This window comes from Trichosurus vulpecula, chromosome 8 (genome assembly GCF_011100635.1).
Source record: "Trichosurus vulpecula isolate mTriVul1 chromosome 8, mTriVul1.pri, whole genome shotgun sequence".
Classification (NCBI taxonomy): Eukaryota; Metazoa; Chordata; class Mammalia; order Diprotodontia; family Phalangeridae; genus Trichosurus; species Trichosurus vulpecula.
Window position 1 is genome coordinate 167445860 of NC_050580.1, and position 24280 is coordinate 167470139.

The window sequence follows — 24280 nt, forward strand, 5'->3', positions numbered from 1 at the left end:
TGTGACAGTCTGGAAAGATCACAGTTGTCAACCTCCAAATTGGGAGAATTTAAGCTCATCAGAAAGTATAAGACAGTAATGAAGGGACATTATATATTGGTTCTTAAAAAAGAAAAAGAAGCTGGGTAACCAGGCCTTGAATGATAGACTATACTTTTAACATATCACAGTTTATTTGATTATGCTAACACAATCTGTTCATCTAATTTGCTCTTTTTCTTCTAAATAAGTGAATGTGCTACCCACTTCCTTAAAGAGAGGTGATAAACTCAGAGACAAGATCGAGACACTTCTTTTTGGACCTGGCCAATGCAGTCATTTATTTTGCCTGACTATACATTTTTATAAACAGAAATTTGGGGTTTTGGTTTTTTACTTTCTCAATGAGGGGGTGACATAAGAAAGAGATCATGCATCTATGTACCTAAAAATATAAAGTAGGGTCATAATAGAAGCTCATGATCAAGCTAGTGAGTAAGTATATCCATTTTCTGCATGTACTTAATAATGTCTATTATAATATCAGAGCTAATGGTCTTCTAATATTTATATTCCCATAATTCACTTTCAGGAATTTATGAAGTATAACACTCCACGTCAAAATAAGAATTGTTTGATGAATTTTGACCTTTCAGAGTATAGACAGATCCTCAGCGATGTGGCAATACGGATTTATCATCAATTCATTATTGTAATGGAAAATAATCTTCAACCGATGATAGGTAAAAAAGGACTGGATAATCAGCTAAAATGTGACAACACAGATGATATTTGGGTATAGCTGAATAGTATGATTAAGTGATATAATTTAATGGCATTAAGTAGTTTATTTTAATCTATACATTCTCTTTTTTATTCTTTATTTATAATGACCTCATAGTCTATAAATGGGGTCTTATTACTATTGATAATGTATGTCTTTTAAGAAAAGAACTTCCACTTTTTGCCTGGCTTTTTCTCTATTCTTAAAATCCTGATGTACTTTCTCTAATTTACAATATTTTCCCCCTATTCTTTGATTTTAATAGTTTCAAGCCAGGAGTAAACCGTTTCCATGAAAAAAAAATTTCCTCTTCCCTTTTCAAGAAGATAAAAGAAGGGATCTCAGAAGTTCTCTAGTCTAATCCATACCTGACCAAGAATGCTCTCTATAAGATCACTTAAAAGTAGTCATTCAGCTTTTTCTTGAAGACATCTATAGAGAGAGAATCCCTCCCCCCAAAAGCAGCCCATTCCACATGTGGACAGCTCTAGTTGTTAAGGATTTGTTTTCTTGTATGTCAAGCCAAAATCTGCTTCTCTGCAATTTCTACCCACTCCACCTAGTTTTACCTTCTGAAGACAACCAGAACAGGTTTTTCCCTTTCCCATAGCCATTCCAACATTTGAAGAATGTTATGTCTCTCCTCACTGCCTATTCCTCACTCTATCTCCAGAAAAAAAAATCATCTTCTCTTTAGCTTAACATCCCCAGTTCTTTCCATCATTCCTTATATGGCATGCTCTCAAGGTTCCTCACCATTCTATTATTTAGGCTGCTATATGATTGTTGACTCATTCAGTTTGCAGTCCAATAAAACCCCCAGATCATTTTCATACACACTGCTATCTAGCTGTCCTTCCCCAATATTATACTTGTGAATCAAAATTATAAGACATCCCTATTAAATTTCATCTTTTCAGATTTGTCTTCTTGAAGAATCTTTTTGGATCCTGCCATCCACATTCATTTCCATCATGTCCTCTATGGCATCATCTAAGTCACTAATAAAGATATTAACCAGCACTGGGCTGAAGACATAGCCTTGGGGCAGTACATGAGAAATGTCTCTCTGTGTTGATGGAGACCTGTTAATGACCATAGTTTGGGTTTGGATGGTCTGCCAGTTATGAATCCATTTAATTATATTATATGAATCCATTTAATTATATCAATTATATTACCTTCTTTCTAGCATCTATCCATTTTATCTGATTTAATTAAATGCTTTGTTGGGGCCTCTACAAAGACATACATGCATCCATCTAATTATGCACCTCTTCAACTCTCATACCTATGAGTCATTGAGCTCCTTTTGTCTGCGGTGCTAGTGCCATGCAATTCAATTAAATCCAACAACTATTTATTATGTGGCTACTATGTGCCAGACATTATGCTAGGTTCTGGGATTTACAGACAAAAATGAAATAGCCCTTGCCCTCAAGAAACTTATGTTGTACCAGGTACAAATGATACGTACACAGATCTGTCAATAAAAAGTTACTATTGCAATTACTTTCAAAACAATGTTTAACCTCCTAAAAATGAAATATATATTCTTCACAAATGACAGCAGTAAAAAAAATAATAATAACCTTCTAGTGTCTCCTTATGGGTGTGAGAAATGTTTTCCATGTTTCTTTTCATGTCTTTCTTCAGTACCAGGAATGTTGGAATATGAAAGCCTTCAGGGAATTTCCGGCTTGAAACCAACAGGATTCCGTAAGCGGTCCTCCAGCACTGATGACACAGATGCCTACACCATGACCTCCATCCTGCAACAGCTCAGCTATTTTTATACTACCATGTGTCAGAATGGGCTGGACCAAGAGCTCCTAAAGCAGGCTGTAAAGCAGCTTTTCTTTCTGATAGGAGCTGTCACCCTGAATAGTCTCTTCCTTCGCAAGGACATGTGCTCTTGTAGGAAAGGAATGCAGATAAGGTAAAGGTAGTAAGCCTCTTAGCAAGCTGTGGCTGGCTGGAGAAAGGGTTGGGAGGGCTTGTAGGAAGAGCTTTTTAAAGCAGGGAACACACCATATGTAACCCTTTTTCATTCATTATACTGGACATGAGTCCCATCCTGCTTGTTCTGTGAAAGGTGGTATGGAACCTTAGAAGATATTAACTTTCTCATGTTGACATAGGACACTTATGCCAGGGAGATTGCTTTAATAAGCCCTATAGACCCGAGAACCAAGAATTCTGACTTTTTTTCATCATTGCCTTCTGGGAATTCCATTATCCCATTATAAATATTCAGCACCTACTCTGTGAACAGCACTACAGGAGATTTAAAGAAGTATGAGATAGAACTCCTTGTCTTTGAGAAATTTACCGTCTTGATGAAGAAATGGGGGGGGGGGGGGCGGCGGGAGATAACTAACAAGAGACAGTTTAGAGGAGTTTAGGAGAGAAAGAGATCACTGTAAACCTGGATGGTCAGGAATGGGTGGAACTTGAATAGGGCCTTTAAGGACAGACAGAATTTAGTCTAGTAGAAAGAAGATGAGAGAAGATATTCCAAGTGGAAAAAGAACAAAGAATAAAGAAATACTCAGGAGTGTGCTACTGCACCGTGACCAGTGTAAAGTTTTGAATTGGGGGAAATAGTAGGAAATATAGACTGGGGCCAGATTAAGGTAGGCTTCGAATACTGGACTCAGGAAATGGAACATCATTCTATAGATAATTAAAAGCCATTGGTTTTGAGGACAGGCAGATTTCCTTATTGTTATTATTAGATGCAAGTGGCTACAGCTGCATGGAAGCTTTCCATTTAAAATCATGAAAATTAAAGCCAACATTGAAATATCTTTACAGAAAACATCTGTTCTACCACTAGGCACAATGCCCACTTTTCACAGGTGACAGACTATTGCTATTTACTTTCCCCCAGAACTCGCAAGCAGATGTCCTATTGTGATCTAATCTTTGTTTAAATAAACCCAACATCTGAATGGGTCATAGTTTTAATAAACTCTCAGCCCACTGATGGGCCTTCCAACATGGTGTTAAGTTTAATGGCAGAGATAGGTTCACACAACTCCAGGTCCTATTGAACTTGCTTTTAGGCTGCAAGACTCAAAGAACTTCTGATCCCAGAGGTTTATTTCTAATACCTGTCACAAAACCCCATCCAAATAGAAGAACCAAAGAAGAAACATTTACGTAGCCCTCTCCTCTAAAGAGCTAAATGCTTTTTAAATATGTTTTCAGTCACTCTTACTGTGCCTCCCATAAGATGCATAGGCGGGACACATCTCCATTTTGTAACTAGAGACAATAAGGCACAGAGAAGGTGGATAATTTATCCCAAGTTACAAAGAGAATTAGTGTAAACTGTTTTTGGGTAGAGATTATTTCACTCTTTATATTTGTATATACAGTGCCTGGTATATATAGTAAATAGTTGGTGATTGGCTTAAATATAGTTATTAGTAGTGAATATAGTTAATATTGATGAAAAATATTAATAGTTAAGATAGATTATTTCTGAGTCCCCTTTGAGTTCTAACCTGTGATTCCATGAGATAAAGAGTTCAGATTTTAGAAATGGAAAATGTGAAGACAAGGGTAGATAGGCAAGATTCTCAGGGTGGATACAAATGAAGTGTGATTTAGTGGATTAAAGGAGTTTGCACTAACTCATCAATCAAAACAGTTTAACCCCAGGACAGAGTTGAAAGTTGAGTGGATTAAGACTTAGGTGGGAGGAATGGGGCAGTGAGGCATGGTGTCTGTACTCTACAACATTTTAAGATTTGCAAAGTTCTTTGCTCACAACCCTGTGAGATAAAAGAATGTGAAAGGGTTATCATTCTTATTTTATAGATGAGGAAACAGAGGCTCTGAAAAGTTAAATAACTTAATTGTGATTACACAGTAACTCTTAATCAATCTCGGTCCAACCTTTTATCCCCTCTTATATATAGTCAATAGATCAAAGGTTTTCTCTATTTATGCCATTTTAATTTTTATATGTAATTTTGTTAGGCTTTTCCTTTTTTTCTCTTCTCTAGCTTACCAATAATTTGCAACAACTATTCCTTCCCCTTAAGAATATTTCCCAACCCCTTCAGTTCTACCATCCCCTGCCCTACTATGGTCATGAAGATCTCATGTGAATTACAACATGCCCCCAGTAATCCCTGACTCATACCCAGGAAGTGCTAATAGATATGGCTGACTCTTCAAAATGGTTGTAAAAAAATAGAACATGCCAAATTTATGTTCACTTCTACTTTCACTCCAGGTGCAACATCAGCTACTTAGAAGAATGGCTTAAAGATAAGAATTTGCAGAACAGCACAGCTAAGGAAACTCTGGAACCCCTTTCTCAGGCTGCCTGGTTGCTCCAGGTCAAAAAGATCACAGATACTGATGCTAAAGAAATAAATGATCGCTGTACTTCACTATCTCCTGTACAGGTAACTAGACTTACTCCTTTGCCTAGGCGCTGTTGATAGTGTTCCTATATTATTCCCAGGGGCAATAGTCTAACCAGATTCTCCCTTCCTATGGATATTTTTTGGAAAGAAATATTTTCAGGTCCCTATGGCTGAATTTCTATTTATTCCCTCCACAATTTTATTTTCTCCTTTCTTGGAAGGTGAGGTACGGATCAGGGAGTAACATCTTATTGAACTGTATAGTTAAAAAAAAATCTGATGTGACTTACAAGCCACTTGAACCATTATTCGGACAGGGCTGTACCTGTTTCATGGTTAATTACCAATTTGTGTGCTGTTTTCAGATCATAAAGATCCTTAATTCATACACACCTATAGATGACTTCGAGAAAAGAGTGACTCCATCCTTTGTCCGCAAAGTACAGGTAAGGTTTATAAGTAGTTTTTTTAAAGTACTACTCCTTAAAATGAACTTTAAGAAAACCAACTTAAACAGTATTTTAAAAGTCTAGGATTAAGCTATATTCCCTAGTATTGGGGAGAGGATCTGGACTTGAAGTCAGGAAGACTAGGTTATTTGAGTTCACACACTTAGCAACTGTGTAACCCTGGGCAAATAACCTCTTGTGTCTCAGTTTCTTAATCTGTACAGTGGGGACAGCAGTAGTGAAGACTGCACAGGGTTGTTATGAAGATTCAAATGAGACTAACATGTATAAAGCACAAAGTACTATATAAATATGAGCTATTGTCATTGTGCTCTCATCTTTTTCTGATGGGCTCGAACAGAAATGATCCAGGGACAAACTGACATCCTGCTATTTTTCTTTTATATTTAATGTTTATAGACCATTGTACAGATGGATTAACCAACTAGGTTTTTGTAGTTAATAAAAGTATTAGAATATAAATTTATGCCCAGAATACAAATCAAAAAACCTGAAAGCCATAATACAAGAAAACTGTCCAGAACTTCTGAACACAGAAAACAAAATGTCAATCAAAAGAACCCACAGATTGCTTTTAGAAAAAGTAAACGAACCAACCAACCTGAAGCTGCAAACTCCAAGACACCTAGTGGTTAAATTTAATGATCCCGTTGGGAAACAACAAATTGTGCAAGGGACCAGAAGAAAGACTTTCAAATATAATGGAAAGGAAATTCAAATAACAAAAACACAAGACTATTCTACACCCATCAGAAAATGCAGGAGGGGATGTAATAATGTATTCTGAAGGGCAATGGAAATCAAGGTGCAGCCTAAGGTGACCCACCCTGCAAATCTGAGCCTAACCATAAATGAAATAAAAATGGATCTTCAATAATAAATAGGCACTCAAAATACCCTTAGAAATAAAACCATAGTCGAAGAGATGATTTGTTTCTCAAACACCTCAGACAACAGAAACGCAAGAAGGATAAACATATACAGCAAACAAGGAAAACAACATAACAATAGAAAAACCATTAAGAGACTTCTTTTTAAATGTGCATGATAAGACAAGAATGAAAGCAGAAGTTATATAGAAGTGATGATGGAGAAAGAGGACTGAAACATCGTGGACTAGCCCTCAAAATACCCTGCCTACAGATGAATCAATGTTTTTTTGAGGGAAAAAATTATAGGAGGGTAAGTAAAAAAGCAAGAGGAGAGGAAGAATGCTCAAGGAGACAAAGGGAATGATTGAAATGGGGAAAGAATGGTCTTATTTCAGCAGTGGAAGGGGTTATTCCTATGGGAAAAGTGAGATAGCCTATAAAGGAAGATGAAGAATTAAAGGAAGAATGGGAATAATCTACAGGGAGTTGGTTTTTTATGAGGACCACACATCTTGCCTTAGGAGAAAGGGAAATAGATTTCCAAGAGGCAAGGGTTAATAATGAACTGTATGATCAGACACATAGGAATAATCCTACCCTAGGGCAATATCATTTCTAGCACCTGAATTGGTATTTTTGCAAGAGTGAGGCAGAAAAAAAAATGTACCAGAGGGTCAGGCTCTATAAGACAATAACAAAAGCTGTTTAGAAGACAGAACCCAAATTAGGGACCCCAAAAGTTTAATTCAATGACAAATAGAGAGAATAAACAAGGGCTTGATAAGTATAATGACAAAGACTCGACAGAAATGGAAAATAAATAATGACGAGAAAGAGGGAAAGAAATCCTTTTCAGAAAAAGTGTATGTAAAAGTAATGAATAAAACAAATTGAAAGAGAGGAGAAGAAGGGGGATTCTATTTGATTATTTAAATGAGAAAAAAAGTGGGGAAGAATTAAATAACCAGACAAAAGCTAAAAGCCAGAAAGAAAAAGAAACTAATAGCCAAAACTCCCAAACCAGGGAAGTGGAGGGGAGGGGGCTTAAAGTTCAGAGGAAGAGAGCCACTAGGAATAGAACCACCTTTAAAAAAAAAAAGGTTAAGCCACAGCAGTGGAAGGGGGGAAACATAATTTGGGGGAGGAACACCTAAATCTCATTCTTCTAACTTTACAAATGAATGGGCTAAACAATTCAATAAAATGAAAAACAGTCACAGATGGAATAAGAAACCAATCTACTATAATCTGTTGCTTACAAGAAATACATTTTAAAAATACAGACCCACACAATAAAAATGAGGAGCTAGGGAAAAATGCACTATTCAACAAGTGAATTCAGAAAAGCAAAAGTTGCAATCATGCTATCAGATAAAACAAAAAAACCATTCAAAACATAAAAAAGATAAACTACATTGTACTCCCACATAATTCATCAGCATTTCTACATATCACTAACAAAACCCTGTAAGGAGAGAGTAAGAAATAACCCCCTTTTAAAATAACTGTAGTCTGTATAAAATACCTGAGAGTATATGTGCCCAAATAAACCCAGGAACAACTACATGAACAGAATTATAAAGCACTTTTTATACAAATAAAGTCAGATTTAAATAATTGGAGAAATATTCATTGTTCACAGGTGGACAGAGCCTACTTATTCAAGCTACCAAAAAACTACCAAAAAAATTTTATTGGGCTAGAAAAAAAATAAAATTCATTTGGAAGAGCAAAAGGATAAGAATATCAAAGGAATTAATGAAAAATGTAAGGGAAGAAGGTTTGGCAGTAATTATTAAAACTATCTGGTACTGGTTAAGAAATAGAAAGGTGGATCAGTGGAACAGATTAGACATACAATATACAGTATTACATTATTATAGTAACCTTGTGTTTGACAAATGTAAAGATTTAAGATTGGGGGTAAGAATTCACTATTTGGTAAAAATTGTTGGGAACACTGGAAAGCAGTCTGGCAGAAATTTGGTATAAATCAATTGCACCATTTATCAAGATAAGGTCAAAATGGATACATGATATATAAAGGGGGATATCATAAGAAAACTAGAACATAGAACACATTGCCTATCAGATTTGTGGAGAAGAATTTATAAATAAGAGACAAATAACACTGTGGGATATAAAATGAATAATTTCGATTACATTGAATTAGAAGGTTTCTGAACAACTGAAACCAATGTAGCCAAGATTAGAAGGAAAGCGGAAAATGGGGGGGGGGGATGGAATTTAAAGACAGTTTCTCCAATAAAGGTCTCACATCTCAAATATATAGAGAATTTTGTCAAATGCATAAGAAAAAGTCATTCCTGAATTGATAGTCAAAGGACATGAATAGGCAGTTTTTCAATGAAGAAATCAAACCTATGGTCACATGAAAAAATGCTCTAAATCATTATTGATAATAGAAATGCAAATTAAAATAACTTTGAGATATCATCTCACACCTATCAGATTACTAAAATGAAAGAAGGGAGAAATGACAAATATTGGAGGGGATTTGGAAAAATTGGGACATACTTTTATATACATACATACATACATACATACTTTTTATACTTTTGGTGGAACTGTGAACCTATCCAACCATTCTGGAGAGCAATCTGGAATTATGTCCAAAGAGTTACAAAACTATGTATACCCTTTGACTCAGCAATACTACTATTAGGTCTATTTCACAACGCCATCAGGAAAAAAGGAGAAGAACCTAAATGTTCTAAAATATTTATAGTAGCCCTCTTTGTGGTGGCAAAGTGCTGGAAATCAAGGGGATGCCCATCAGTTAGGGAATGGCTAAATAAGTTGTGGTATATGATTGTGATGGAATACTACTGTGCTGTAAGAAATGATGAGCTGATTGATTTTGGAAAAATATGGAAAGACTTGCATGAACTGATGAAAAGTGAAGTGAGCAGAACCAAGAGAATGTTGTATACAGTAGCAGCAATATTATTTGAAGAATAATTGTGAATAACCAAGTGAATAACTCAACTAAACTATAAAGGTTTGTAAAGGAAGATGCTATCCACCTCCAAAGAAGGAATTGCCAAATAAAAATACACATAGTCTGGTTTTACATATATTTGTAAATCTGTGTCAAATGGCCTTCTCTAGTGTGAGGTGAGAAGGGGGAGGGAGACAGTTCAGAACTTAAAATGTAACAAAAACATAAATTAAATTTTAAAAAGAAACCACATTATGCTGAAAAGAACCACAGACAACAAAACAATATCAATATTAAACTTATATGCTCCAAATTCATAAAGAAAAACATTAACTGGGCTACAAAAATACATAGATCAATAACACAGTAGTGACAGGAGATTTCAGTGTTCTCTCTCTGTTTTGGATAAGTTTAACAAAGAGAAAATGTAGAACAACAAAATCACTGGAGAAACTAGTGCTAAAAGATTTATGGCATCTTCTAAATGGGACAGCAAAAGAACATCACCAAATGGAACTTTTACCAAAAAAAAAAAAGAAACAGAAAGACTAAATATATCCTTTACAGATTACAATACAATAAAAATAGTCAATGGCTCAGGAACCACACTAACAAAGGACACAGACACAAATGGAGACTTAACAATGAAATCCTCAATGACAAGTGGTTCAAAGAATAAATCATAGGAACAATATGTGGAAGAAAATTATGAGACAACATACCCATATTTCTGGGATGCAGCTAAAGAATTCCTCCAGGAAAAAAAAATCTTATCACTACAAACATGTTAGCAGAATAGAAAAAAAAGGATTAATGAATCGAATATGCATTTTTTTAAAAATTAGAAAGTCAACAAAGAAGTCTAAAATAAGAAGAAAGGAATATAAATTGAAAATCCCCCCAAAAAGCCCCATAGAAATGATAAAACTAATAAAATTGATAAACTTTTAGCCCATTTGATTAAAAAGGCAGAAAATCAAATCAACAAAAGGATGAGGTAAAATCACAACAAAACCAGGATAAAAAGAATAATCAGAAGCTCTTTTACATAGGTATGTGCTAACAAAACTGAGAATACAAAAATAATAGAAGAATACCTTCAAAAATATATATCCAAACTGAAATCTTAAATAATCCAATCTCAGAAAACAAAATAGAACAAGATGTAAAGGAACTACCAAAAAAAAAGACTCCCAGTCCTGAAGGATTCACAGGAGAATTCTGTCAAACTTTTAATTAAAGAACAACCAGTTCATTTGTTTCAAAAATTGAGAAAGCACCCTACCAGAATCCTTTTGAGACAAACGTAGTCCTTAAACCTAAACCAGAAAAGGATAAAAATGGAAGAAAAACTATAGATCAATATCACTAATGAATATCAATTCAAAATTTATAAACAAAATCCTATCACCCAGACTGCACGATTTATCCAAGCAATAATTTATCATGCCCAAGTTGTATTTATACTAGGGATGCAACAATGGTTCAACATTAGGAAAACAATCAATGTAATTAATCATATTAAAAACCACATGATTATCTCAATAGATGCAGAAGTCTTTGACGAAGTAGAATGGTAATTTATGCTAAAAACTCCTACCAAGTATAGGCATAGGAAGACTTTTTTAATATGGAAAACATCTATCTAAAATCAAAAGTAAGCATTATGTGCAAAGGTTCTACACTAGAACCTTTTCCAATAAATAGAGCAAGTATGACCACTCTTCCCACTATTATATATACATATATTTGTAAACATTAATGACAAAAATAAGACAGCAGAAATAAATTAAAGGCATAAAGATAGGTAAAGAAGAAATAAGCCTATCTTTATTTGTTGGTGACATGGTGGCATACTTGGAAAATCTTAGAGTATCACCGGATACTAATGAAGACAATAGCTTCAGCAAAGTTGCAGGCTTCAAAATAAACCCCCCAAAATCAACTACATTTCCATATAAAAATAACAAAATCCAAAAAGCAATAGAAAAGAAAATCCTATTCCAAATAACTATAACATGTATAAAATATCTAGTAATAAATCTACAAAAATACATAACAGACTTGTATAGATTCAGTTATAAAGTGCTCCTTAAGGAAATAAAGAACAACTTAGATTGCTGGAGGAATATTCAGTGCTCATGGCTGGGTCATGCCAATATAATAAAAATGGCAATACTACTAAAGTCAATTTATACTTTTAATGCTATAATAAATTAGCAAAAGGATACTTTCTGGGACTCAAGCTATATCATAAAGCATCAATCCTCAGAACCATTTGTTTTTGGTTTAAAAATAGAGAAGTAGATCAGTGGAGCAAACTAGATAAGGGAGAATCAGAAACAATGGAACTAAATAACTCTGTTCAGTAAAGTGGGAAACATAAATTAGGAAAGAAGTCCCTATTTGATTAAAAACTGTTCAGGAAATTGGAAAACAGTCTGGCTTAGACCAACATTTACACCAGATTGACTCCACAAATACATTGTAAATGGATATGTCATCTTAATCTTAACGATCACACTATAAAAAAAATTAGAAGAGAAGCAGATCATATACCTCTCATAGCTATGAGCTATAAGGATAGAGGCAACTGCAAAAGATAAAAAAGATAACTTCAATTACATGAAACTTAAAAGTTTCTACACAGACAAGATTGGTGCATGGAAGATAAGAAAGGAAGTGGTAGAATATTGTTGCATTAATGGTATCCAAAATTTAGAAACAATTAACAAATACACACATAATAGCCATAATAGTTCAAAGTTAGTTATGTTCAAAGTTCAAATAGTTCTCAAAAGAACTACAAAATATTTACAACCACATGAAAGAATTTTCTAAATCACTAATAATAAGAGAAATGCAAATCAAAACAAGTCTGAGGTTTCACCTTACACCTTGCAAAATGACAAAAATGATAAAATGCTGAGGAGAATGGATTGTGGGAAGATAGACTTACTGATGAAATTGTAAAATGGCCACACCATTTTGGAAAATGATTTGTAATTATGCAAATAAAGTGATTGGAATGTTCATATCCTTTGACCCAGAGATTCCATTACAGGGCTTACACCCCAAGGAAGCTATTAATAAACCAAAATATTTATAGCAGTACTTTTTGTAATAGCAAAGAATTAGAAACAAGATTCCCATTGATTGGGGAATGGCTAAACAAATTGTGATATGAGAGTGTAATGGAATATTATTACTGTGTTGTAAGAAATGATGAATGTGGTAAATAGAGAAGCATGGAAACACCTACATGAACTGAGGCAGAATGAAGTAAGCAAAGCCAAGAAAGCAATATACATAATGACTACAAAAATATAAATGGAAAGAACCTAACCCTACCCCATACACACATACACACAAATCAAAAGTGAATGTTACAAAATTATAAAGAACAAGCATGGTCCAAAACTAGAGATATAAAGGTTGCTCCAACTCATCTCAGAGGTGGGAGGTTTTGCACGTATTTTTTGGATTTTTTTCAATGTTTCTCTCAGTTATGCTGATTTTTCTTCTTTTTCTTTTGTTATATGAGAGAGAGGGAGGGAGAGATAGTGGGGGAAACTGATGATATAAAAATCATAAACAAAAACTTATTTTAAAAAATATATATAAATGTAAGCTCGTATGATCCTCCATAGGATCACTAAAAGCATCCTCAATACAACTCTAGTAGCAGACAGGAGAACAAGGATGATACGTACCTGCTCCTACTCGGTTTTGATCTCTTCTGATAGGTCTCCTTATTTTGAAAGTTTTGAATTTCAATGTAGCTTGCAGACTGAATATTTGGTTTGGTGACATGTATTTAAAATATTATTAAATTTTTACAGATCAATACACCCTCCAAGTAGTTGTGGGCAACAGTTTAGTCTTTGATAATGGTCCAATACTAATACAGTTTATTGGTCGTGTTCTTTTGGATATTTTGAGGTTTATATTTGTAGATGAGGATTTGTTGTCTGTCAGTCAATGAAAGACAGCTTCTGATTCTAGCTACCACTCTATGCCTTGCTAAGTGTGATTACTGTTGATATTGTGTGTAAATAAGACCTGAGGAGGGAAGATCATAGATTCTAAACTATTCTCCCTAGGAAGGAGCCTTAGAGATCAGTTAGTCAAATCCACTCATTTCACAGATGATGATACTGAGGCCCAGAGAATTGAAGTCATTTGTCCAAAGTCACAGGTAGTAAGAAATACCTCAGATCCAAAGCTGTCGGCAAGTTACCAGCCTAAGTCAGGGGAAAGACAAGAGGAACCTTCTAAGTACTAGGGTACACTGAAGCTGTTTCACTTGGGAGGGAAGGGAAGAGAAGGGCTACCTGTAGCTCTTTTCTTGTGTTCATCCAAAGCATTCGAATACATTTTTTAAAAACGTTTGTCTTTTGACTCTTCATTATATTTGGTGACTACTCAGCTTAGTGTTGAATCTTTCTTTTAAGTGAATATGGTGTTTCTTAAATGAATTGCAAAGGATTTTGCCTACTTCCTTCAATTATCTGGGGGAAATACATAGCTAGAGAGATTAGCTCAATAAAATTTAAAATATTTGAGGTCTTTTCAGATTTGGACTTAGAGTTACACTATGGTAATTTCTATTTATTATAACAAGGGGCAGTATTGTTTTGTTGAAAGACTTGGCATCAGAAGACAGGCTTGAGCTCTACAGTTTAGCAGCTATGTAACCTTGAACAAATCACTTAACCTTGATTGTCAGTTTCCTACTCTGTAAAATGGGGATGCTAATTATTATACTACCTATCTTATGGGGAAATTGTTGTGAAAAATGTTTTGCAAATTATTACAGTGCCTTATTAAAATCTCTAGCAGTAACTAATGAATCTGAAGTTTTCTTGGAAGAAAATATGAGCTGTCATTAATAGTGAGAAGTTATAAACCAGTGTAATTAATGGGTCCCCTGAGGAGTGAAAGCCTAGACTGAAACAGAGCATCTAGTGGATCAAAGTTAATGAAAACAGAGTAGTAAGTACTAGAAATAAATGTATTTATGTGTTCCCTTTGGAAATTTTAGATATCCAGCAAAGAAGAATAAAAGTGTTTATTGATATTACCCTCTTTCCTTTGGCTCTCATTTCAGGCTCTACTAAATAGCCGAGAGGATACAGGCCAGCTGATGATGGATGCCAAATATCTCTTTCAAGTAACATTTCCATTTATCCCTTCTCCACATGCTCTGGAAATGATAGAGATCCCCAGCAGTTTCAAACTGGGCTTTCTCACAAGGTTATGAAAGGAGGATGAAATAGAACTTTTTCCTGAAAAGTTAAACATTTGGGAATGGCTTTATCAGTTGATATATGGTCTACTTTGGAATGTGATTTGAAAAATAGAACAGGGTCTCCCCAAATTGGTACCATTTCATCGTATTTCTTGTTAGCAAAGCCTTCTCTCACTGAATTGTTGACTCTACACCACATTTCTCCCAGACCTGTCAACTATGGCCAATGCATTTGGAATCCTTGCCTGTCTTTAATGGTATGTCCAGTGCATTTGCTTCTTACTTCATTATCCTTCTGGATCAAAATTAGGACAGATACAACTCTATAATAAAGGAAGAGAGATCTTTGGGTCTACCAAATTTTCTCAGATTTATGAATTGAAAGTCAAAGTTCTAGAAGTTGTTTCCACAGCAGAGAGAAGCACTAGGACCTTAGGTTGATAATAATAGACTTTGTCACTATGACTCCTTCTATTCCCCAATTCTTGTCCATATATTTGCTGTAGTAGTAGTAGTAGTAGTAGTAGTAGTAGTAGTAGTAGTAGTAGTAGTAGTAGTAAAATACAGTGAACCTGCCATTACTATAACTACTTCAAGGCAAAATAGCATTTCTGAGTCTTCCATTCAGACACAAAGCAATCAGATATAGTGATTACTACATACATATTTCTATGTCTGGTTGTATCATTAAGTTGAGACAATCTCAATTTACCATTCTCATGTTAAGAGAATATTTCTTTAAATTAGATCAATTTTAATTCATGCTTTTGACACTTTTTGCATTAAAAATATATTCCTTTTAAATAAATTCCCTAAAAATAAATTTTAAATAAATAAATAAATTTTGGACCAAAATAGGCAACATAAATTATTTTTTGTTAGTTAAATACACTCCAAAGTATTTCTTTTCATGAAGGACTTTATGAAGTGAGCAGGTGAAAAGAAATCTGCTCCATTCATTCCTCTACTGGAAGGGTAACAAATTTCACCATTGAGGTGGGACTGGGACTTCTCTCCCTCCCTTCTAATTTTCTTTCCCCATAGTAAGCAAAGCATCATAAGGAATTAATCATTGTCTAATAGCTGGTGACCTCTAAGTCCAACCCTCTACTTGGCCACTCTGAGAATTCAGGTCTGGGTCATTCTCTATTCATTGTTCTTATAGATTCATAGATGACAATCATGATTTTACATCCTAAATGTATATTTTATATTTCCCTGTATTGTCTTTGGGAATCTAGAATGAATGTGACTATGCCACAGTATATCTCCATTAAAAAGAAATAATCTGTGTTATTTTATAAATGATGAATTTATTTCAGCTAATTTAAATATTGTATATGAAAGAATGAAAACTATAACTGACTATAACTGTTAGATTTTAGTCAATAAAATATTTTGCCAAATAAACTTTGCCAGTTCATCTCTAATTAAAGGGAAGATTTACTTGCTAAGTGTTTAAATTTCAGGAGTTTCTCTGTTAAAGATACAGGCCTCTATAATATATGCATTACATAAAGGGGGAATAGATGCAATTAATTTGGCTCAGGTTGTGACTAAACGGAGCTCGATTCAGCCAGCCTCTCCCACATATGTGAGGTCATGGTTACCATGAATCAGAAGCTTCAGTGGCTGAAAAATGGTACAATTCCAAATTTGTGAATTACTGAACCAACCCAGCCCCACAAGCTTTTGTTTATTCACTGATAGAAAGATAGAGCATTTATTAAGCGCTTACTAGGTGCCAGGCATTATGCTAAATGTTAGAGATAAAAATCCAAGCAAGGCAGTTCTTGCCCTCAAAGCACCAACATTCTCATAACAACACATTAAAGGGAGTTGGAAAGGGGAGGAAGTACTTGTGCACAGCATGGTTATGAAGAGAGATATCTGGCAATTGATGTGGAGTTCTGGTTCTGGACAAAATGAAGCCAATCCTCTATCAGAACCCAGATCCCAAAGGGCAGAGTCCAAGGTTTCTGTGGAAAGAGGATGACAGCCAGAAGGGCAGGTGGCATGGTAGGAGATGGCTGGGAGATGACTTAAAGACACCCACAACATTTTGAAAAGCAGTGTTCCAGGGTACTTATGCCCAACCAATATTGATTTTTAATAATAATAATCATTTTTGCAATGAGTGGAGAGATAAGCAGTTGTCGAGCCAGTATCTGTCACTAGCTTGGGTACAAGGAGTGAGTGCCAGTCACTGATTCATAAGGTAAGGTGTTGAGCATGTGCTTCAGTCAATTATTTTCCCTGGCAGAGGGAGGGTGTGATGGCTAAAACTGCCCCATGTGCCATTTTTTCATTTATCCTAAGAGTGTCCAAACCTGACCGTGTACATGTATTGAATGTACCCATGGATTCCTCATGTATATTTTAGAAATGCTTTTGGTTTCCCTTTCTGACATTTTCTGGGGGTTGGGGGTGGGAGAGGGAGAAGATATTGAGTTGAGGGTAGATGTAGATCTAACGCTAATCCCCATCCAATCCATACACTGATTACATTCTCATAGGGAAGTGGGCCTGGAGTCAGGAAGACCTGAGTTCAAATCCAGCCTCAGACACTTACTAGCTGTGTGACCCTGCACAAGTCTTAACCCCGTTTACCTCAGTTTCCTCATCTGTAAAATGAACTGGAGAAAGAAATGGCAAACCTCTACAGTATCTTTTGCCAAAAAAAACCCAAATGGAGTCACAAATAGTCAAACACTACTGAAATACTGAACAACAAAAAACTGAAAACACATGAAAATCCCTAGAATGGGACTTTTAAGTACCATCTTCTCAGGAAACAACAATCATGGCTTCAACAAAACTTCAATAAGCCATGCCAACATCCATAGGAATCTGTGCCTTTTAGTGCAGAAATCCCAAAACTTAATTAAACATTAGTCCTTTATTATTGTTCATGTTTACATTTTTTTATGCTTCTCTTGACTCCTGTGTTTGTATTTCTAAGTTTCTACTCTTCTCTGGCCTTTTTATCATGAATGCTTTGAAGTTCTCTATTTCATCAAAGATCCACTTCTTTTTCCTCATAGGGTTAGACGTAGTTTAGCTGGATAGGTTATTCTTGGTTGTAAGCCTGCATCTTTTAGTTTCTGGAATATATCATATTACAAGCTTTCCTCTTCTTTAGAGGCTGTAAAATTGTGTGTGATCCTGATTGTGAGTTCTTGAGGATGAAGTATTGTTTAGTTGTGATGGTTTTCTTGCTGTTAGTGCTTTTTAGTTGAAGCAACCACTAAATAGAACTCAAGTAAATGCCTGGATTAAAAAAGTTGGAAATAAAAAGAAGAGGGAATCGAAGGCAGCTTGAGGTAATGGCAGAATTAAGTGATATATTTATTTGTTGTCCATCCTCACCAGGATTGGAGAAACCTATATATGTTTAATGTTCCTAAGAAAAGAACAGTAAGACTACTGAGGAAAGGAAGAAGACTGGGATTTTAGTGAAAGCTTATCAGAAATGTCTGTCCAGAGAATCTAAGCTGGACAAAGAATGTAACTGAAAGGAGGTCAACAAGAGTCAGAAAATCACAAAATGAGACTTTTAAGCAATTCTGACCCAATCCCTTCCTCTTACAAAGGAGAAAAACCAAGGTGGTAACAACTGCCTGGTGACAGATCTGTATCTTTTAACACAGGTCCAGAGGCTGGGGACAATTAATTCAATTAGTTCAAACAACTGAATAGTAACCAATCAATTCATTCACTGCACACAATGTGTAAACACAGCCAGAACCAACCTGTCACAAACACTATGGGGATATTTGGAACTTCTATGAGGCTAAAAGCACCCAAACACTTATTACAGTGACAGATGGGATGCAAGGAAGCTAGAGGCTGAGCTGTAATGCCTTCCTAAGTAGATTAGAAGTGTCCAAGTCCCTCTCCTACCTTCTCTATTACAGGACTCTCTTCTCTTTCCACTGATCTTCTTGGTGCAGTAAAAAGGTAAGCATCTTTTCATATCAAATTAGGATAGTTAGCAATCTCATTGAAAGGGGAAGAAAGGAATTTAGTGTATTTTTGCTCTTATTGTTCAAGTATTGATCTAAGGACACTCAATAAAATAAGGTAGAAAATGTAGGTGGGTTTTAAATGTACTTTTGTTATATATTCTCTAAAATACTCTTGTAGGTGATTTTTCTCCCTCACTTGCCTTTTTTCTAGATTTGCTAGATCTCTCTCTGTGGCCTAGAATACCTGGTTTTTAGAAACTTCATCAATAACTGAGGTACCAATGGAATCATATTACACATATCAACTATGTTTCATACTGTAACTCCTTAATATATTATTAATCTTGCCCTATATTTTCCCTGAAGAATCTTTTTTCTAATCGGTGATAATATTTGACATTTTTCTTGTGTTCTACAGTTTACAAAGTACTTTCATTACAACAACCCTGTGAGGGAGGCATTATAAACATTATTATGCCTATTTTACAGATGAGAAATTGAGGGTCAGAGAAGTGGACTAACTTGTCATATGACTTTGAAGTAGTCAAATTCAGGTCTTCTGACTTCAAGGCTAATATACTTTCCATTAGACCATACTATGTAAAAATATTGATAGAAGCCTTTAGTATTGAAATTCAGTATTGCGAATTTTCTGATAATCAAAAATTCTCTCATCATAAGATAATGATGAATTTTTGATTATAAGCAAAATATGATTTTTAAAATTTTAATTTGTGGACTTGTTTTACTATATTTAACCAAAATAGAATCACATAATCAGACTTAATTCTTAGAAATCATTTCATCTAATCCTCTCATTTTAAAAAATTTTAATTTAAAAAATATAATCAATAAAAATCTATTTTCTCTACACCTCACCTAGCCTCTCTTCCATTGAAAAAGAAAAAGAAAACAAAAATGAAAACTTTTGTAACAAATATTAATAGTCAAAACAAATTCCCACATTAGCAACGTCTGATTCTGATCCCAAGTCCATAGCCTCTCTGTCAGGTAATATCTAGCCCCCTCGTTTTAAGGATAAACAAACTAAACCAAGTCAAGGAGTCTACAACATTGATCGCTAGAGGGCTTGAGCTTTCTAAGCTCCCAAATTTTAGAGTCTTTCTTCTTTTACTTTTCTTTCTCCTTCATCCCCCATATTCCATCTCTGAGCAAATCCTATTGACTCTTTCTCCATAATGATTCTACAATGCACTTCGTTCCTCCAATTCTTATGGCATTCAGACACTCTTTCACCCCTTCGCTTTTGAAATACTCTGCCATCCTAGATGATTTTCTACTGGCAGTTGAATTTCCCTCCAATAAGTGTTACAATGATCCTCTTAAAGCAGGTTCCCAAACTTATTTGGCCTACCACCCCCTTTTCAAAAAAGAAATTATTCAACACCTTCTTGAAATCTACTTTTTTTAATTCTTTAACTTTTTTTTTTAAATTTGCATCGTTTCAAAAAATATGAAAATGTTTTTAAAATGATGCATCTGAAATTTAATAATTTATTGTAAAATTGTGGGGGTTTTCCTGCATCAAAATTTCAATGATGCAATATTGTGTCATATAACCACATAGTATTGTATTGTAAACAAGTCATTACACACACATTCCTGATGATGCATGGGCTTCCCGACAATGTGCCACATGCTCACCTGCCAACATTTGCTTGTTAAGACCTGTAGGCAGACTTGGCCACTGATCACTTATAACTTGCATTTTGTGTGTTTATTTGGAAAATAATGCAGTCACTACAACTTTAACTCTGTTACACAACAAATGAAACATGTACAAATGGTTTTTCAAAATTTTGTCTTCTTTTTTCTTCCTTTTTTTTCTTCTCTTCTTTCCTTATATTTCCACCATCCCCTTATTTTTATTCAACGGCCCCCAATTGCACCTGAAGCTCCTACCTCTTCCTCCTGGATCGTTTCCCCCCAGGGGGCAGTATTGCCCATTTTGGGAACCTCTGTATAATGTTAGAGTGATATTATTTACCTGCTCAAGAAACCATATTCACATTCAAAACACTCAGCTGGGTTTCCTTTATTCCTGCTCCTGGAACAAAGTGGATTGCTGGAGAAAATTACAGAATTACTCTGACAATCACTGAAAATTCATGCTGTCTCCTCTCACTTGCAACCTGAATTCTCATCATCAATCTTTTCATTAATCTCGATGTTGGTGTTTGCCTGCTCCACTGCACCGGGGCTCAGGATCTATGGCTGGTTTGCTGAGGGGGTACTTGCTGCTGGCTTGCTGGGATTCGTCCTGCCCTATCGCTCCCCCTTTACTCAAGTGAGACAGACCTTTCCTACATATTTTCTAAGTTTCTTGGACTCAAAGATTGTTTCACCCTGTTTTTTCTGGTTCTACTGTTCCAGAATTTGTTTTGGGGCACTATTTCATGGTTGTTTGGATGTGAATATGGGAGAGTTATGGCGATTTACTGTTTACTCCAACATCTTAGCTTCCAGGAGTCTCCTCAATTCCCTTTCATTAATCTTTTGCTGATCCCCATGTATAAACTCTAAATCCTGCCTTCCATCTACTAACTTCTCCAAACCCCTCTACTATCTCATTAATTATGTCTTCTTATCCTGTCCTTGCTCCAGTCAAAGGGCTCTGTTTGTTCTTCTTGCCTCTATCCCTACTCCTCAAGTGAGAAAAGAACCTTCTTTTACAATTGATATAGTCAAATATTTGGGTGCCTACTCTGTACCAGGCCTCTGCCTTTCTCCTTGTCATTAGCATGTGCCAATCCTGATGCCAAAAATGCACTGACAGCTTGAAACCATCCCCTCCCAGAAGCCCTTCTTCACTCTACTTGGCTGATGACCCCTGTATTGTCTCCCCTGAATACGAATGTTCTCAGCTAGATAATATTTATTTGCATGTGTTTTATAAAAGCATTCTTTGGTTGTTTCATGTGTATCTTCATCTTCCAAACTAGAATATATAGTCCTCAAGAGCAAGGATCATACTTTTCATCTCTTTAGTATCCTTTTGTATCCTATTAGTACCCTGCAAAGCAGCCGGTGCATAGTAAGTGTTTTATGTTGACTAATATGCCATCTTGGAGGTACAGTCTCCTGCAGGAGAACTGTTCTCTTTCTTAGTTTCCTGTACTTTGTATTCAAACTTAACAGATATAAAACCCCTATAATCTGGCTCCCACCTACCCATTTTCTAGACTTATTTCACATTATACCCCACTCCCTTTAAGTACTCTACATTCTAGTCATATTACCCTAATGGCTGTTCTCCAGACTAATCAATTTTTCTCCCTTCTTCTTGCCTTTGCATTAGCTGTCCCTCATGGCTCCTCTCTCACCTTGGCATCTCAGAATGCCTGGCTTCTTTGGAAGCTCAGCCAAGGTGCCACTTCCTACTTAAATCTTCCCTGATCTCTTAACCCCAGCTGTGGGTATACTCTCTTCCCTCAATTGACTTTGTATCTATTTATCTAACTGGTGTATTTCCCTCCTTTCCCCACCTATCCATGAATTGGACCCCCTCTATTCAAGTCACAGTGACATGAAGGTGGGTTCTAGAAGATAAGTGAAGGAGATAAGAAAAGAGTCAAAGAGAGAACCAGCTCCAGTAAACCCTACCAAGAAGGAAAGACTAAGTATGTGACCAAACACAGAGAGCAGTGGAAGGGAATCAGCATTTATTAAGCACGTATTTGTGCTAAGTGTTGGAACATAGGATCATAAATCTAGAGCTGGGATTTTAGAGGTCATTCCAGTACAACCTCCTCATTTTACAGATAAGGAAACTGAGGCCCTGAGAGATTAAGTGATTTGTCCAAGGTCACATCATCACAGCTAACACTTATACAGTGTAGCATTTACTGTTTGCCAGGCACTATTCTGAGGGTTGTTGATCCGATGAGATAACTCATTTGGTCAACAACCCTAGGAGGTAGGTTCTATTATTATCCCCATTTTGCAGGTGAGGAAACTGAGGCAAAAAGCAGTAAAGTGACTTGTCCAGGGTCACACAGTTAATACGTGTCTGAGGCCAAATTTGAAGTAAGGTCTTCCTGACCCCAAGCCCAGTGTTCAGTCCATGGGCATAATTGGAACTGGAACTCCAGTCCTGAGACTCCAAGTTCCCTAAACTTTCCACTGAACAGCTTTGCCTCCCAAATCAAGATTTTACACATCAAATCCTAGTTTCCCCATGAGGACCTTTATACATTTATGGCCACATTCATATGGAAAGTATTTTAGCCCCAACCCTGGACTGTTGTTTTAATCACACTTCAGAAAGTTCACATGCACTGTTCTTCCTTAGTCAGAGAGGTAGATACTCTCTGCAGGTTTAAGTCTTCCATGTAGCTCTGGTAAGACAAGACAGTCTGACAGTATAATCTCCAAGTCTGTTTATACTCATTAAAATCTACCACAACTAACCACTATTCCATTTAGACTTTTTAAGGGTTCCATGGCTCTGCCATTATCAAGGTGTTCTCAATCAGTATCTTCAGTAAGGTCTATTGTGGTAGAAGTCTTTATGTTATAGACGCTGGGTGGTTTTTACTTTAAGGACACCTTCCTAGCAATTTGGTTATATAAAATCCAGCCTATATAGAATGAGTTCCTGGAGTATGAGACCAGGAGACTTAGGCATTTTATCTTAATTTAACCAGCAATTGTATCTTTTTAAAATCTTACTGTAAATCAAGTTGTTTTAACTGCATTTTATGGTATTTCATTGTATCTGTCCCCTGAATTGAATCTCTGAACTGACCCAAGCTAGGCCTGGACCAGAACACTTTTTTCTCATCTAAGTTCCAGACCCATCTCCAGTAATCTACTGGGCATTTCTTTTATGTTAATAATAAACTTTCTATTTCTTGCCTTTTCAATGGGGAGGGCAGGAAGAAGTGGAAGAAAGGAAAGAATTTGGAACTGAAAATAAAAGTAAAAATTTAAATATATAATATATAAATGTAAATATATCCATATCTATCTATATATATCTCTATATAAATTTCATTGTCAGTTCTAGTTAACCCCTGCTCCTATCCCAGAATTGAACATTCCCTTCAACAAAAATAACTGATACAATGACAAACATTCCCTTGTAACAAAGAAAAACATTTCAACAAAAATAAGTGATACAATGACCCTGTCTGACAGAATATTCTTGCCCTGTAGACCCCAACCTCTGCTAAGAGAACTGTCTTATTCTTTGTTCTCCAGATACCTTTTAATACCTACTCAGACTCCAGCCTCCTTTTCAGCGTTCTCTTCATTTATACTACTATAGTCGTTGTGGATATCTTTCTTCTGGTTCTGCTTTCTTCATGATATATTGATTCATACAAGCCTTCCCATGTTTCTCGGAATTCTCCAGCTTCATCATTTCTCATTACATAATATTCCTGAGCATTTCCACCCATATACTGCTATCCCTTCATACTCAACACATCCCAAACTGAACTCTTCACCTTCCCCTCCCAACTTCGCTGTGTGTTTCCCAGGTAGTGTGTGAGCCCTTTATCTATCTCCTCGGATGATGTCCATTTGCTCTGTCACCCAGCATCAAGAACTGCTGTGCTCTCTGCCTTTTCCCTTAGCCAAGTGTT

General features: G+C 35.7%; 1 protein-coding gene across 1 annotated transcript in view; it reads left to right on the top strand.

Moving 5' to 3' along the window:
• Window positions 1–15472, top strand: part of MYO5C (myosin VC) — a 151464-nt gene extending 135992 nt beyond the window's left edge. Inside the window, exons 37-41 of the mRNA XM_036736356.1 lie at window positions 572–722; window positions 2420–2702; window positions 5013–5187; window positions 5514–5594; window positions 14563–15472. Of these exons, the coding sequence (XP_036592251.1) occupies window positions 572–722; window positions 2420–2702; window positions 5013–5187; window positions 5514–5594; window positions 14563–14715 (843 nt within the window). The 3' untranslated portion in view covers window positions 14716–15472. The remainder of the gene's footprint in view (window positions 1–571; window positions 723–2419; window positions 2703–5012; window positions 5188–5513; window positions 5595–14562) is intronic.
• The last annotated feature ends 8808 nt before the right edge of the window (window positions 15473–24280 follow it).